The sequence below is a fragment of the Pipra filicauda genome, unplaced genomic scaffold, assembly GCF_003945595.2.
Source record: "Pipra filicauda isolate LSUMZ 115617 unplaced genomic scaffold, ASM394559v2 scaffold5_size6683894_pilon, whole genome shotgun sequence".
Classification (NCBI taxonomy): Eukaryota; Metazoa; Chordata; class Aves; order Passeriformes; family Pipridae; genus Pipra; species Pipra filicauda.
This window is the reverse complement of record NW_024104754.1, coordinates 5,398,110-5,414,024: the sequence shown is the minus strand read 5'-3', so window position 1 is coordinate 5,414,024 and position 15,915 is coordinate 5,398,110. Positions and strand designations below refer to the sequence as shown.

The 15,915-nt window shown below is 43.0% G+C and overlaps 1 protein-coding gene across 1 annotated transcript in view; it reads right to left on the bottom strand.

The window, feature by feature from the left end:
* Nucleotides 1-14,616, bottom strand: part of UBE2E3 (ubiquitin conjugating enzyme E2 E3) — a 58,246-nt gene extending 43,630 nt beyond the window's left edge. The window contains exons 1-3 of the mRNA XM_027731489.2: nucleotides 14,426-14,616; nucleotides 12,915-13,117; nucleotides 10,692-10,742 (exon numbers count right to left, since the gene is read on the bottom strand). Of these exons, the coding sequence (XP_027587290.1) occupies nucleotides 10,692-10,742; nucleotides 12,915-13,108 (245 nt within the window). The 5' untranslated portion in view covers nucleotides 13,109-13,117; nucleotides 14,426-14,616. The remainder of the gene's footprint in view (nucleotides 1-10,691; nucleotides 10,743-12,914; nucleotides 13,118-14,425) is intronic.
* Between the last annotated feature and the right edge of the window lie 1,299 nt (nucleotides 14,617-15,915).

Sequence of the window (15,915 nt, the reverse complement as noted above, 5' to 3'; positions counted from 1 at the left end):
ATCAAGCCAAGCACTGTGGAGGAACAGGAACATGACCTAGGCACTACCTGACTGTATAAAACTTGTATGGGTATCATACAAAATACATTCTCCAGACAAGCAAACACTTTTGCAGCCATAGGCTGTGCTTCAAAAAGTTTGTCACGAGAAGATCACCCTCTCAGATTTGAGTAATGTTTAATCATGCTTCTAGAATTGTAGGTTGTATGGTATTTCTACCTTTTGCAGAACTTTGCTACATCACTCAAACTATGCTTAATATGCAGTAGATTGTGCTGCATAACTTAGATCATTTAGATTTGCTTCCAAGGGAATATAGTCCTTTTTACAGTGTTCAGTGCAAGTGATTTAATCTCTGAAGACCTCCATTTGCTTTAGCTTTATAGATATTAAACCAAAATGCATTTCCACCCCCCTCAAGTTTCTTAAGTTGAAAACTTTAAACAGAAAATCTGGCATTTGCATAAGGGTGCTGATTTACTGGACTCTCAAGGAGTCTGTAGAGGGAGATGTTGCTAAATCTGCAATGTCCCACTAACAGCTTCTGCCATTGATATTCTTGAAGCAGCTACAGATAAGCTTTGGGTACCTATGAACAAGTTAGGATGAGCACGGATGCACAATGACAACACAGAGCTGTGTGTCAACTAACCATCCCTGCACCACTTCACTTATCCCTCAGATCCTCCAGCCTGGATGAAATCTCTGATGCTAAGGTACCAGGAGGAAGGACAAACACTAGCTAAAGTATGAGCAAACCCCAGGCACTGACTGCACAGTAGACAAGTCCTTGTTTGTCAGGAAAGGTGTATCAGGGAGGAATCTGCCCAGTGTCTGCTACAGTAGCTGCAGCTTCACAGCAAGAATCTCCATCAGCTGAACTTATCTCCTATCCCACAGCTACTGATCTATTGTTACACTTTTCCCGCCCCCAAAAACTCACTCTGCTCAAAGCATTTACAGTGTAAATGCTTTACTGAAATCGAAAACAAAAATAGCTTGCTGCTGCTAACCTTCCCTTACAGAAAGGAAAACAACCATGTTTCTCTTGGTTGTTTGTTTTACATTTGTCCAATGAAATCTGACCAGCTGATGCTCTACCGATTTACTCTGTCTTCAACATTTTGGTGACTTACATGTCTAGGCTTCAGAGTGAAGTGATAACCTGAGTTCAAACCACAACCACCTCACTCAAGCTCAATGAACAGACCTGCCAGGACTAAGAACCTCTGGCTTTCAGCACCCTGTACTGCTAATCCAGTCACGGGGTGGCTGCAGTGCTGAGCTACCTTTGCTCCAGCTGTGTTAATCGAGCTTCCCAAAGGCAGGCTGTCTTCGCACGGAATGTGCACTTGATTTGATTACCGATTTCCAGCCCTGCCCCTGACGGTTTCTGGCAAGGGAGGAACTCACCTCCAAGACAATTGCGTTGTGAATCCCTGAGGCTGGCCTCTAGCTTTGCCGTCTGTTCTTTGACTTTGTTGGCCACCTTCCCAGCGCCTGCACCCTTCTGCATGCCTCAGAGAGGAACTACTGAAGTTTATAGCAGCATTAACTCATCAGCTGGAAACCTGCCAGGCTGCTTACATTTTCACTACAATCGTCTGAGCCCTGATTCCAGAGGGTGCTTCAAGACAGGATCCATGGTCAGAGGCAGTAAGTCATACAACAGTTTTCCTGATGTGCTTGGATCCATTTGGAGTGCTGTACACAGACACACTAGGGCTTATATATGTACTGCAAACTGCCTCTAGGAAGGGAAAAAATGTCCCTTGATTTTGTTTAGCTCAGTGTTTCAGGTACTTATGTGTCTGTGGAACAAAAGCAGAGAATCCAAGTACAGAGCACATGAAGTACCAAAAATCAAGATCTACTGCACAACTGGTGCTATTTATTTCTCAGAAGGTGATACACCTCTGGAGAACCAATGACATGTGTCTAGTTGATTTCTAGTTAGCAGAATGTGACAACTTTGTGCAATGAAAGTAGGACTGGACCCAAAATCAAAATGAAGTCAAAACTGGGAGGAGGGGGGAGAGAATAATAACTCGGCCAAAAAATTGCAAGACATTTCTTTTTTTTAACTGACAACAAGACAAAATCTGTACACTTCCAGTGACTTTTTAATAAATGCTGTTGCTGCTTGGAATCAAAGAAACTATATACTTTCCAGTACAATTATACACAAAATCCTGACTAAAATACAGTTTTTTAAATGAGGGGAAAAATCACTTCCCAGTGAGCTTTCCTTTAACATTATCATTTAAATCTCGTATCAGGGATAGTTTGATCAAACTGGTTTTAAGAGGTCACTTAGTCCATTTCCTGCTTAAAGGTAGAATCAACTGTATCTAAACTGCTCCTGTCAGTCATTTGTCTAAACTTTGCTCTTAAAACCTCTGGTGATGCAGATGCAGCCCGCCCTTTTGCATGCTATCTTTATAGCCAGGTACCTGTCACATATAAATTAGGCCTCTGTTACAGCAATTTAACTTGCTCTCTGTAACCACCAACTCTGGATTAGCAACAGTTGCATTATTTCCTTTGCAGCAACTTTCTTCTATATCCAAAGATCTTTTTCTTTCTTTCTTCCATTCTTCAAAGTGCATGATCCTAGAGTTGCTACACCTTTTTTGAAGAGCTGCTCCTCATCCAGCCTTTCTTTCCCCATGGATTTGTGTAGCTGATTATGCCTACTAAAGTGCTGTGCCTTGCAGTTCTCATTATTAAATTACCTAGTATTTTTGAGGTCACTTCCTATATTCGCCCACATCACTTTGCATTCTAGTCCTGTCCTCCTATGTGCCTACAACCCCTTCCTCCCTACTGTCAACTGCTAGTGCAGTATTTATATGCTCTAGTCTAGTATTCTTGTCAATAATGAAAACACCAATTGCTAAGGGCTGCAGGATGGTCCTCTACAGACCCTCTCTACACACTCTTTCAGCCTGAAAGTGAGTCACCAGTAACTACAGGTCACCGTGGTGTTTCCTCAATGAAATCTTTCCCCTGATTTGATTCTGAAAATGATGCTTTCAATGGTAGTTTCAACACTGTCAACTAAATCTGTATCTGAGTTTCTAAAAGATCTGGCCAGTCTGTTTTTGTAGTAAGCCCTATAAAACTAACAACTGCTTCAGCCACAGTTCTGAACTAGCTAACAGTATAGTGCACTCTCTGCACAGGGAAAATTAACCCAAATTAACGCAAGCAGGCTAGGACTCGTTTATCACTAGCAGTTCCTGGCTCAAACTAAGGCATCATTTTAAAGTAACAGCATCATTCTTGGCTACCTTAATGGTATAGGTGCTTCTGTCTGAGATGGCAGCTGGATATCCCTGCTCCTGCCTACTTAGCCCTGAACTCAGAAAACATGCTAGAGGAATTTTCATCATGTCTGTATTACCTGTCTCGAAATGTTCCACATCTAAGCAAACCCGAGTTACACCAGCTCCAGGAAATATCCACACATCAGTTTTACAGGAAGTCGTCAGGCAATTTTAAATAAAGTTTTAATGTAGTTTAGCTAATTCTCTTGTATTTGCACTTTGTTAATTTGAATTAAAAGTAGGTGTCCCAAGCCTGTAATAGTAAAGAAACTGATACACAGAGACAAGTGTCTCTGTTTTGCGAGTGTCTCTGTTCTCTATTGCAAGGGAAAGATTGTACTAGGATCTTGCCACACATACTGCTTATTACAAACTAAATACATATATATATATATATACACACACGGTATGTTTCAGTCAGTTTTATCACAGAGCCTGAAGAGCCTTTGTACAGTTATACAAATGGATATTCAAAAAGCAGATTTGTCTTTAAATCTAAGGACACATTACTTGGTAATTTTTTACAAACTTTTGAACAACAATGCTTAAAGAACAGTTTAAAAACTGGTCTGTCAGGCTTTTCTATTATTTCCAGATAAAACTTAGACATAATGAGCATCATTTCTTTACCACAGTAGCTGAATGAAAACTGTTTGAACTATTTCCACAACTCTAGAGTAGACAGAAAACCACAGATTTTTTTTTCATTTTGACAGAAGTGCTAATGAAAACTAGTGAAATATCTATATGACCTTTTGACTAACACACAGACATTCAGGAGCATGTAGGACTGCACTGTGGACACTGCTCACACAAGTGTCAAACCTGCAAATCTGCAGGCATGAAAACTTACTCCCATGAGTAGATATGTTGATTTGTGTTGCATAACCCTGTCTTAATTATGCCACTGAGAACACTTGCATGAGAAATTCACTCTGTGGGGGCTGATAAAAAACCCTTGGTTTATAGCTTGCAAGAGGTCAATACTAGCACAGAGGAAAAAAAAACTTGAGGCATTTTAAGTTAGCAGATCTGTCATAGCTCCTCAATTGAAATTATTTTAAATATTCTCACAATTTAAAACGTTCAGGAGTTACACAATCTTCCATTATTGCATTTTTTTAATAAAAGCATGTTAAATAACAGTACATGCTAGCTCTGCTTAACACTAAAACGTTTTACTGAAACGCCTTTCTAAATTTGCATCATCCCTGCTCTTTAAGCAGTTTCTCCGACTACTGACAAATACGGCAAAAGCCACTCTGCACACACAAAAAAAGTTGTTACTACAACTGGACAGAAATACAAAAATACCAGACTGTTGATCGCTGTGCTAAATTATACCACTCTTTCCCGCTCTGACCTAGACTACAGCCTTCTGCTAAGAAAGGGAGAGGCGAGAATGAGAATGGAAGAAAATGCTTAGGAGAAATAATTCTAGACAAATCAGAGCTGCCACCTGATAAACATAACTTTAAATCACTGTGAGCCACCAACTTACATTCAGCAAGTAACAATGAAAGAATTGCTTTAGAAGGAACTGCAGGACTATGTTCAGAGACGGACAATACTAAAAAGTAGAATTTCAAAATTCATTTGAGAGTTACTTCAAACATGTTCTTATGGGAGCTGTGAACCCTCTTCATTGTAGTTTTATAACTGCAAAATTCTGTATAGGCAAGGAAGTGTTAGAAAAAATCATATGGGTTTGTGTTCTCAGAGCCATTCTGCAAACTTCAGCTTTCTTTTCCTGTAGCATGCATTTATTGCACTCAGTGGTGAGAAAGTGCTGGGCATGGAGAGACAATAAAAAGCATAATGTGACAGAAAATACATTATCACATAGAGTTTGGGTGATTTTTTTAAATTTTGCTCATTCAGCTTCAGCACAGGCATTTTTGCAAATACTACTAACATAACTCTCTCTTACATAACTTAATAAACTTCTCCTTCCATAGGGAACCATTTAGTGTTCACAGTTGGGGTTTTCACTGCAGAGGAGAAACCAAGAAAAATTGATTATTTTTTTCTCTGTGAGACTCAGTATTTAAGAATATGAAGATATTTGCCCAACAAGAAATTAACAGAATAAACACAAAACCGAGGGACTGTCATTCATCTGAAAAGTCAACAGCCTGAGCGGAAAAAAAAAATAGTACATGTGAAGATTTGGGCACACACTTTGTGTGCTGTATAGAGGCCTGCGACTTGACTGCATGTAGAATATTCTTTCTCCTGATTTCACAAAAGCAAGAGAATGCCTGGCTTTGACAAAGGGGAGATGGAAACTTACTACATTTGAGAGACAAAGGAATGGATTGACTTATTCATATCCTTGTGTGTGTGGCAAAATGCTTTGTGTGAACAATGCCTACTCTGAGGGGATGGAGGAAAAATCCAGCAGAGTTCATTTGAATCACCTATTTAAACCGTTTAAGCAAACTTGGAGAATTTTTTTTTCTTTTTCCCCTCCTTGGGGAGCCTTACAGAGTAATCACATGAATCTGCTTCACTTTCTCACTGGAGTAGTCACCTCCCTGGCAGAAGTGGAGCAAACCACAGCTGTGCAGTAACATCTTCAACAGGCACAACTGTTTGCAGAGTAAACATTTGCCTATAACCTTACTGTAGACAGAGTATGTTAACAAAAGGAAGGCTTCTACCAGCTTAGCTGCGGCACCTTCCTCGCAAACATAAGGCTGCATTCGCTCAAATCCAGTGCTGCCTCTGCACGTGGAAGAGCTGCACCACCAGCACAATGGTTCACTGCTCCTCCTTATTTCAGACAGCTCAACTGAAAGAGCTTAAATTGCTGGTCTGAAGAATACCTTCACAATATTGCTTTAAATGCACACTGCAGTGCTTCCACGCTGATGGAATAACAACCACAGTAAGACAGTTACAAACATCTGGGTTCATGGGTCCATAACTAAACCAGTAATAGCATTCGTCTGCCAGGGTTTTGCAGGCATTCTTCTTTGTGTCAAACTCCAGACCATGAGGTTGGCAACACTTTGCAGCGTAGAATTAGCCCAAGATGTGGCAGTAACGAAAGGGACAAATGCAGTCCTCAGGAAGCAGAAGAATCCTGTATTAAAACAAAACTCCTACATGTCTGACTGCCAATTGTGCTTAGTACACATAGTTTGGAGTGTTATTTTAAAATAAGTAATTTTAAAATTACTCATAAATCATCAACCTAGTTGCAAGTCTAGGAGAGGCTACAAACAGCAAAATCATCAGCTGATACCTCTTGTAGTATTGCACAAGAAATCACATTAGTATATATTGGCATACAAGATTAAAGCCAATTGACAGAACAGGATATAAAATACTTAAATTCTCCCACTTGCCTGGGAAAGATGCAGCGTTCCAACTCAACTCTTTTTAAACCACATGAATTATGCCCTGAGTGGATACACTGAATTTGGTGTTTGCATTCATTTCTGACAAAGTTTACACTAAAGTGGATTTGTTGTAAAATGGGTTGTAAACTATAAACTAAGCTGACGCGAATGTTACTAAATTCAACTCCAAAAACTTTTCCGCGAAGATGAACAATGATTAATTTTGGAATGGAAATGAGGAAGAGTGAGCAAAGAAGACCGGGAGTACACATTTTTTGCTATTGTGGATCATCAGGGCAGCCAAGAACAGCTAAAAGAAGCTACAATCAATCACAGTACCCTGGGAATGGTCCCACTTGTGCCAGCCCTAAAATCCAGGAAGTATAGTGAGCGTTGGAGCCAGCAGTGTCCTGCTCAACCTGAGCTGCAGCCTCCAAGTTGAGCAGGTGAGAACAGCAGCCTCAGATATAACCTTAACTATAGAGCAGTGACCTCTGATCTAAACAGTTTTATGCTGTGAGCTGAAAATAGTTATTCCAGATATGTCAAACCTATTTAAGAGCATCTCTGCAGCCCAGATTTACCATTCACTACGTGCAAGACCTTTGCAACATTTTCCTGAGAATGTGTAACGGTGGGGTTTGGCACACTTCCACACCTTGAAGTACGTATAAGTGCTTGGCCATGGTTTGAAACTGAGCTGCCTAGGAGCAATAGGGCCAAGATCTTTTTAGCTTTGCTTTATGCTATTAAAAGCACAAAAGAAATTAAATACAGCACACTGCACCAAGTAGCACAGCTTTGAGTTAAGCAAGCAAAAGCAAGAAAAAATGGAATCAGATACCTGTGTCCTAAGTTTAGCTACGTGTCCTAGTGCTATGGTGCATGTTGGACAGTAACTGCCTTGTTTCAGTCTCTTCCTTTGGACAGGAGAAAACATGAGCAGAAAGCAGCACTTAATTTTCCTCCAACATCTTTAGTGGCCTAAGACTAAATTTTATTGGTTTGGATGTGTTATCTTTCTTGAAAATCACACTGAAATCACAGGAATTTAGTATTATTGCATGTTAAGGAGTAAAGCTTAAAGATTTTAAGTTTTATACTTGGTACGGCCGAGATGCAGTTCGTATTCACTGATCACAAACACGACAGCATGATGCATAACAACGTGGTTTTTTCAACAGTTCATTGTCCAATTAACAGAATCAGAAATCAATCTTTCCTATTGAGACAGGCAAGCAAAAAATTACTATTTAGTCAGTTTTACTGTGCCTGTCATTCTGCTCTCCCAGTGCCTAAAACAGAAGTTAATGCGCAGCCCAGGCCTGCTCAGCACACCCAGGAATGGGGCTTTCTTGGGGCCCTGGTATTTTTATAAAACATATGTTACAGCAATAGCTGTGACTGTGGGAAAATTAACTGCTGGGGAAACCTACACCTCTTCTGCATGAGAATCACAGTGCAACCAGTCACTGTCATTTTAAAGTAGCTAAATTAGCCTAAGGTCACTCAGATGGGGTGACTCCACGGGCAGTTGCATTGGCAGGTGAGAAATGGCAGCAGACATCAGTGTTTAACATGATATGCGAGAGCTCAACATAATCTTCAGTATTTCTACTGTAAAAGTAGAAAGTTAAAGTAACATTTAATGTTTTATATGTATTAAAATACATTATTGTATTTTAAAAATTGTTACTTTTTTATTACTTATGTAACTGAGTAACCAGAAGGACTATCGATATCCAAGAGCATCAGTTGGCAGTTGTATTCTTGTGAAGCTTGAAACATGTGGACTGCAAATGATAAGGGTGTGCTCTAGAACCGCAGGACAAACAACTGTGCATGACAGTCTTTGGGAGAGCTTATTACACAAGGTTTTTATTTTTACAGCATATGTGAATATGCCCAAGTTATACAGGCTTTTAAATTTATTTTTTTTTTTACAAATTTACAAATTCTTCTTCTTTTACAAGAAATGTAATAAGTAGCATTCTGCTGCTTGTTGCATGATGAACAATGAAGAGGTGTCATATGCCTGCTGTGTCAGCCCATAGCCTAAGCTGTGCTACTACACCCTATAAGAAACTATGTTACAAGTGTCAACTGCTCTGCACAAAACACACAGCTGCATTTACCTCTTGATACCAGAAAGGCTCCCTCTAACAAGTCAATTTCAATGTAACACTAATCCTCTGGGCATTGAAATGCTGCTCAGATTGTTTCTCGTGAAAACCCCATGCTCTGTTACAGAAGTCTATTTCTCTTGTAAATATTTTTAATTTTGCAAAAGGTAAAAATGTACTCATCATAAAGTTGTTATTGAGTAAATCTGCTAAATTTCTCTTTAAAAATACCTACGGGGAATGGAAGCATTGACTTCCTCACTGGTAAAAAATAATATTTTCCCCTACACTCCGTAGGAGAGAAACTTGAATAATTTTAGACACATTGGGGGGTTTTCATCATTCTCAACAGCGTTCCTGGGCATCTGGTTGTACCAGCTCACAAGCAAAATGCTCTGCAATATTCTTGTGCTAATACGAGAGAAACATGCTTTTCCAAGGAGCTAAGTATCAGATGGTATTGGAGAATGTGAAGGTGGAAGCTTCTCTTTCTAAAAGCTGTAACTCTCTGTACCAGAAACCGCTACAATTATCTTTTTGGCAACTCTAAGGCAAAGTGTCAGTGTTCTATTTAATTTAAACACTTTCTCTCCTACTGTGCAGATCCACGTACAAAATACATGACCAACGCAGAACTAGATCCCAGTAATTTATTAAAAGTTATCTAAAGCAGTTACTTAAAACCAAACAAGAAACACTTCCCAAAAAAACCCTGCAAAAACAAACAAGCAAAAAACCAAGCCCAAAGGCAACAGATACTTGCTCTCTCAAAAAAGCTCACCTTCATTGAAGAAGGAGAGCCGATGACCCTGCATGCAAATACATCAGACTGCTATAGGCAATCCACAGCACAATCCTCAGGATAAAGCACCTTTACCACAAACTCAGTATAACAGTGCTCTGGTTAGTCCCTGCGCTCATGGATTAATGAGACAGAACAGCAGCTCACATTTTATCAAATTCACAAAATGTGCACCAAACCTTTCCGACTATTCAAAAGCCAAACGTTTCCAACATAAAATCAGAAAGCATTTCTAGTATTTTTTTAAAACATATACAAGGCTCACTGTTACACATGAGCTATTAAGATACCTTGCAGTCAGAAATCTTACTGAGATGCATCAAATAAAAGTAACATTATTTAAATGTAGCTTTACTGTAAATCTGAACACTGGATGCTCACAGCTAACGAGAATTTTTATGCACCCTTTAAACAAAAGTAAAACATACAAAGATTTAAAGAAATTAGCTAACTATGCTACTATTTAACTTTCCTACAGATCAAGTGCTCTGGTTCCCAACCGTCACTTTATTTAAGACCAAATCACTCAATCTTCCATGCTTAAAATTTCATTTTCTAAAACCTAACACAAGTGTCTCCCAAGTTGGGAACTTCCTTAAAAACAATCTCTATCAAGAGACTACAACTTTGACCAACCGACACATAAATTTAAAGGCAATACTTCAAGGCAATCTAACTGTTACACAACATACTAAGAGAAAGCATATAAAAATTACATACAGTTTTTTACTTCAGAATGGAATGGTAACTCTATAAACTTGGCACTCAAAAAGTCAGTGCAAACTACACAGAAACACTAAGTTGAAAGCTTCAGCATATTTTGAAGTTCATATAATTGTTTCACGAAGGCAGTGACCAGCTAACAACAAACTGAATACACTTTACTGCGTACATCAGTCACTAATGACTACACCTTCAACATGCAGACAAAATAGCAAACTTCAGTTTCAAACGTTTCCTATACTTACTCAATCTGCTGTACACAATTTTTGTCTAACAGTCACCAGTCATAAACACTAAGTTTCCCGTTTTCTAACCTGAGCCTATTAATCTCCTACCACCATCCACAATTTAAGAAGCCATTACATACCTGCAGTTAGGAGGAGGATCAAGGGTTATTTCAGCTAGCTCCTTCTGGATTCTGTTGGTGAAATGAGAACAGACACAAAGCATTTGAGATAGTCTATAGAATAAATCAGGGAATTACACTGCCCTCTACCACCATGCAGTTAAATGCAAGATTGGCTTTGCCTTCAGTAATGCTAACATGGCTGCTTCCTCTTTGTTCTCAGAGGCATAACCCAAATCCCACAGCTGAGAAACTTTGCAGCTTTTTTCCTGCTACACGCTGTGTGTAAACAGAACACTTACAATTGAGTTGGGTAGAAATGTCCCACAGGTATTCAGAAAAGTAACTCTTTTTCACATCCGAGCACTTTTTACCAGAGAGATTTTCTTTTCAAGCTAATATGCAAATGAGGCGGGGGGGAGCCTGCACGGGCAGATTTGACAATGACTTTAAACCAGCGTTACAGACCTGTGACTGAGGCTCGAGTGAACTGCACTGGCAGCAGACACACTCTTTTCACGATATTTTACCTACTACTTCACAGTGTGTTTAAAAAGCGGATTTGCAGCTCTGCCAGGCTGTCTCTGTTACTGGAACAATCTCTCTGGATCAACTTTGCTTGTCTCCACACCTTCTGCTGCCTTTCCTCCCCCAACCTTATACAGTAGCTTTATTTACATGACAAAAAGTGAGATAATAACTTGAAATAATCTGTGCTTAGCTTTACTCTATTACAACCACTCTCAGGGAGTTAAGATCTGGAAAACGAACATCAAAAACATCTTGTCAATTTAACATTTTAGTCAGGTACCTAAGGGGTGCAATTTCAAAAGACACATGTTAAACTGCTCTCAAAAATATCAAGTAAGACTTATCTTCACAAAGGGACCCATATGAACAATGCTGTGAGTTTCATGCAAATAGCAAGTGTTAAAACATGAGCTAACAGAAACTGCTTCGGATGTCCTTGCACTAGTACCAATAAGTTCAGTAAGCCCACTGAACTATCTCAGATGTATGGAATTAGACTTGCAACAATTAAGAGATATAAAGGCAAGACAGGAAAACTCAGTGTCAAAAGCCTGCATCTCAGACTTTTCAAATAAAGATAAGTAACAACAAATTACAAAGCCTACATAGTAGTTCCAGAACTTTTTTTTCTTTAACCAGTCCTATTTCAAAGGGTTTCTTCAACAAGCTCAAAAGTCATTAAAGCCACTCAGTCATTCTCTGCAACAATTTTGACACATTTCAGAAAGTATTTACTAAATTTAAGTCAAATACAAAGTATTTGTATTACTAGAGTGTTCCTAAAAGTCTGAACTACAGCATTCATGCTGAATAAGCAAAATTTGAAGGTACTACAGCTATTTTACAACTTTTCCTGCAACAGGATACTTATAAATGTTTGTAAAGAAAAGCAGCTCCAGGGAAAGGACTGAAAAGTTGTTTCATCTCCAAAGATCACTGGAATAAAGGGATTTAAAGTTTGCATATTTCATACAGCTGATCTTACGGAAAAATTACCAGAGTACACTTCCTGAGAGCCAGACTGCCAGTAACCTTACATGCCAATAACAATGCAACTAACAGAACTAAACAAGATCTCTGAAGATTCTCATATTTAAAGGTAGAGGCTACCTGTACAACCTTGTGGTTTAAATCCACAGATCCTAAGGGAGAAAACTCAGCTAAGTTTCTCCTGAAAAAACTGCAGAATGAACCCATTAGTTCAAGGTGTGTAAGACTCTCCAGCATATCAACATGAAAAGCGAGCCATGAGGCCCACATCAGCCACTGGGGTTTTGCGACTTCTGTAATTAGAGAGCATTGCCTGTCATCAGTCTACAGACTATAATAAAATACACCAGGAGGACTCCTCCCCATACCAGTCAGGCATGGAAATCTAACTCAGAAAAAGACAGCCAAAGCTAATGCTCTGTCTCGTGTTTTTGCAAATATAAAACACATTTAAGTGTCCACCCGCCCAGTAAGCCTGTAAGTTACCAAGTTCTGTAACAACTCTTCCATACACATATGACAAGTCTGTGTAATTGTTACCCCAACAAAGCTTGGATTAATGAAAACACTGCTTGGCAGGCTTCTGTACTACCAAAGTTGGTACTTCACTCCCCTTCGCATAACTTTACAAGAAGAACCGCGCTGCCCTGAAAAGTGCAATGCAAGTACTGTGACTCCAAATACTGTGCAGAAATACTACAGAATGTTTTACTCTCCCCTTACCTTTTTGCACTTGTAGATAGCTTAGCAGTAGTTTTGCTGGATAGTTTGGTGTTCTTCTTCTGCTGGGTGGCAGAGGGTTTTCGTTCTTCTTGCTCTTCAGGTTCAGGTGCAGGTGGATCCCTCTGATCAGCATCTGAACTACCACTGCTGGTACTTGGACTTTCATCATCTGACCTCTGCCTATCACTGGACATCGTGGGGAACTTTTTGGGGAAGGAAAAGAAAAGAGGCACAGTTAATACAACAGGCAGGACTCTCTCCTGTCACTCTCCAAGTTCCACTGACCATTGCCTATCACCAGACATCACAGGAAACTTTTTTGGGGAAGAAAAGAGGCAGAGTTCATACAACAGTCAGGACTCTCTTTTTCCATTCCCCAAATTCCAGAGAACAATTTGAATAGGTGTCAACTCAGTTTCAGTGAGAAATTAATCAAAATATACCTCTTTGTCTCATCCCCAACGGCTGCAGTTTGACAGCTACAAAGCAATATTTACACTTCGGAAAATACAGATATTTCCAATTTTTAAACCCACTCGCATTTTTTTCATACTTTAAACAATATGCCAATTGTCGACTTTGTTCTAAGGCATGAGACAGATTTAGCAGGGTACTTAGGCAATGAACATTAATAACTTATGACACATTGTAAATAACAGACCTCACTGAAAATGTTTTTTAAAAAGTCACTAATACCCTGTAAATATTTACACTGGAGCAGAGCATTTTATTGGGTCCAAACACCAGATCCCCCCCTCTCCCCCTCTCTCCGAGAAAATACATTGCCAGTAACACTTCGGTTGATTTCCGATGGAAATGTACACTTGCTCTGTGCATTTAAAGGTCTGGCGCGGGGGGGCTGGGGCGGGGGGAAACGGGGTTTGTTTTTTTGTTGGTGGTGGTGGTTTTTTTAGGAAGGGGACAAACCCCGCGATGCATTTAAAGCCACTGGGGCAGCAGCAGCCCCGGTTATTTACATGGCCAGCAGCGAGAACTGCATTTGGCCACCACAGAGCTGCCGGAGGGGGAAGAAGCATAATTCAAACTGCACCTTCTGCACAGCTCTCCCCTCCGCCGCTCCCCGCGCAGCTCCGCCAGGCAGACCGACATTTTTCCACCGATCGGGAAAGGCGGGGGTTGGGGGGGGGGGGGGGAGGGGGCTGCCCCGGCGGCCGGGGGGGCCGAGGAGGAGCGGCGGGAGCTGCGGCAGGGCTGGATCCAGGCGGCCGCCCGGCCGCGCTTTGTGGGGAGCGCCAGCCCGGCTGGGCTCGGCTGGGCTCGGCTCAGCTCGGCGGGCGGCGGCGGCGGCTCGCCCGGCCCCGCTCCGCACCGTGCGTGTGCACCAAGTGAGGCGTGAACTCGGGCCGGCCCCGCGCCCCCGGCCGCCGCCAGGCAGCGAGCGCCGAAAACAAGAACAAAGCTCCTCTACCAGCCCCCCCGCCTCCTCCCCGCCTCCCCCCACCGCGCTCGCCCAGCCGCCGCGGCGGCCGCCTCGCCCGCCGCTCCCTTACCTTCGCCGGCGTCCTGTCCCGCTGCTGGGTCGGAGGGGCGGGATGGCGGGGGGCCGGGCCGGGCCCGCGGCGCCCGAGGAGGGGACGGAGGCGGCCGGGGGGCTCTACGGCGGCGGCGGCGGCTCTGTGGCCGGGCAGTGTGGAACATTGAGAGCCGGAGCAGGGGGGGACGGGGGGAGGCGCGGTGCGGCCCCGCGGCCGGCGGGTGGCGCTGGCGAGCCCCGCTCTGCGGCGCGGGCTCCCGCGGCGGGCCGGGGGGCCGGGGCGGGGGGCGGCGGGAGCGCGCGGCGGAGCGGGGGCGGGGAGGGGGCTCCGGCCGCCCCCGGGATCCCCCCGCCCCCGCCCGGCCCCCCCCGCCCGCCCGCGGCCGGCGGCGGAGCTCCCGGCGGGCGGGGGAGGGGAGAGGAGAGGGGGCGCTCGCTCCCGCCCGGCGGCCAACGGGGTGCGCGCAGGCGCGCTCCCGCCGGGGCCGGGGGCGCGCGTGCTCCGGGCCGGGCAAGGACAAAGCGGCGGCGGGGGGGGACGTTCGTCCCTCGACGGTCCGAGCTCGGCGCCTCCCGCAGAGCCCCGGTCCCGACGGGCTCCAGCCTCCAGCTCGCCGAGCCCTCCCGCGGGAATGGCCGCGGGCTTTGCCAGGCCAGTGCCCAGCCACGGCAAAGACCAGGGGCCGTGGGGTCTCCCCAACCCTTGGCCTTGTCAGCCGCCCCGCCTCACACCTCACACCTCACCTCGTGCTTTGCTCCTGGTGCCAGCACAGGGACACTCAAGAATGGGACAATTGGTGGTTTCTCACCCCGCCACCAAAAAATCCCTGCCCTTGGCACATTGTCACACGTGGGAGCTGAAGAAACACCAGCCGCCCTGCTGGGGTGCCTCACCACTCTAAACAGGAGTATTCGGCGTCAAAACCAGAGTTAGTTGTTCCATGAGCAGCCGCTGTGCCAAATCATAAATGTTTTAAAGAGGAAAGGGGATAATCGATAGTGGTTGTGGTAGGTGTCACAGGAAGGTGGTACAGGATAGAGATGTAGCTTGATTTCCATCCCATCATGAATGTGTGGTGCTGGTGTGCACTGCAACAGCTTCTCATGCCCTGTGCCCAGGCACACCATGTGCCCAGAGCAACCCACTAACTGAGGGAATATAAATATTCCAAACACTGCAACAAAATTTAGTTTTGTGAAAGAAGATCTGTAAAAAGTAGATGAGGTGGTGGATAACCGGAAAGGGTTAACAATTACTGTAAATGTTTGTGCAATTTACATGAAATCTCAAGGCTAACATTGCTGTCCAGTACAAGGGCTTTCACCTTGATGGCTTTTACCTCAAGGGCTTTCATTAGCAACAGCCTAATGACTTAAAACTACTGTGTTTTCTTAGCTTGTACAGGATCAAGGGGTCAGAGAGCATATATTATGCTCTAGAAGGAATAAACAACCGGTGTGTCAGGGAATACCCTTCTCCGGGTAGCTGAAGTTAGCTCAGTTGAA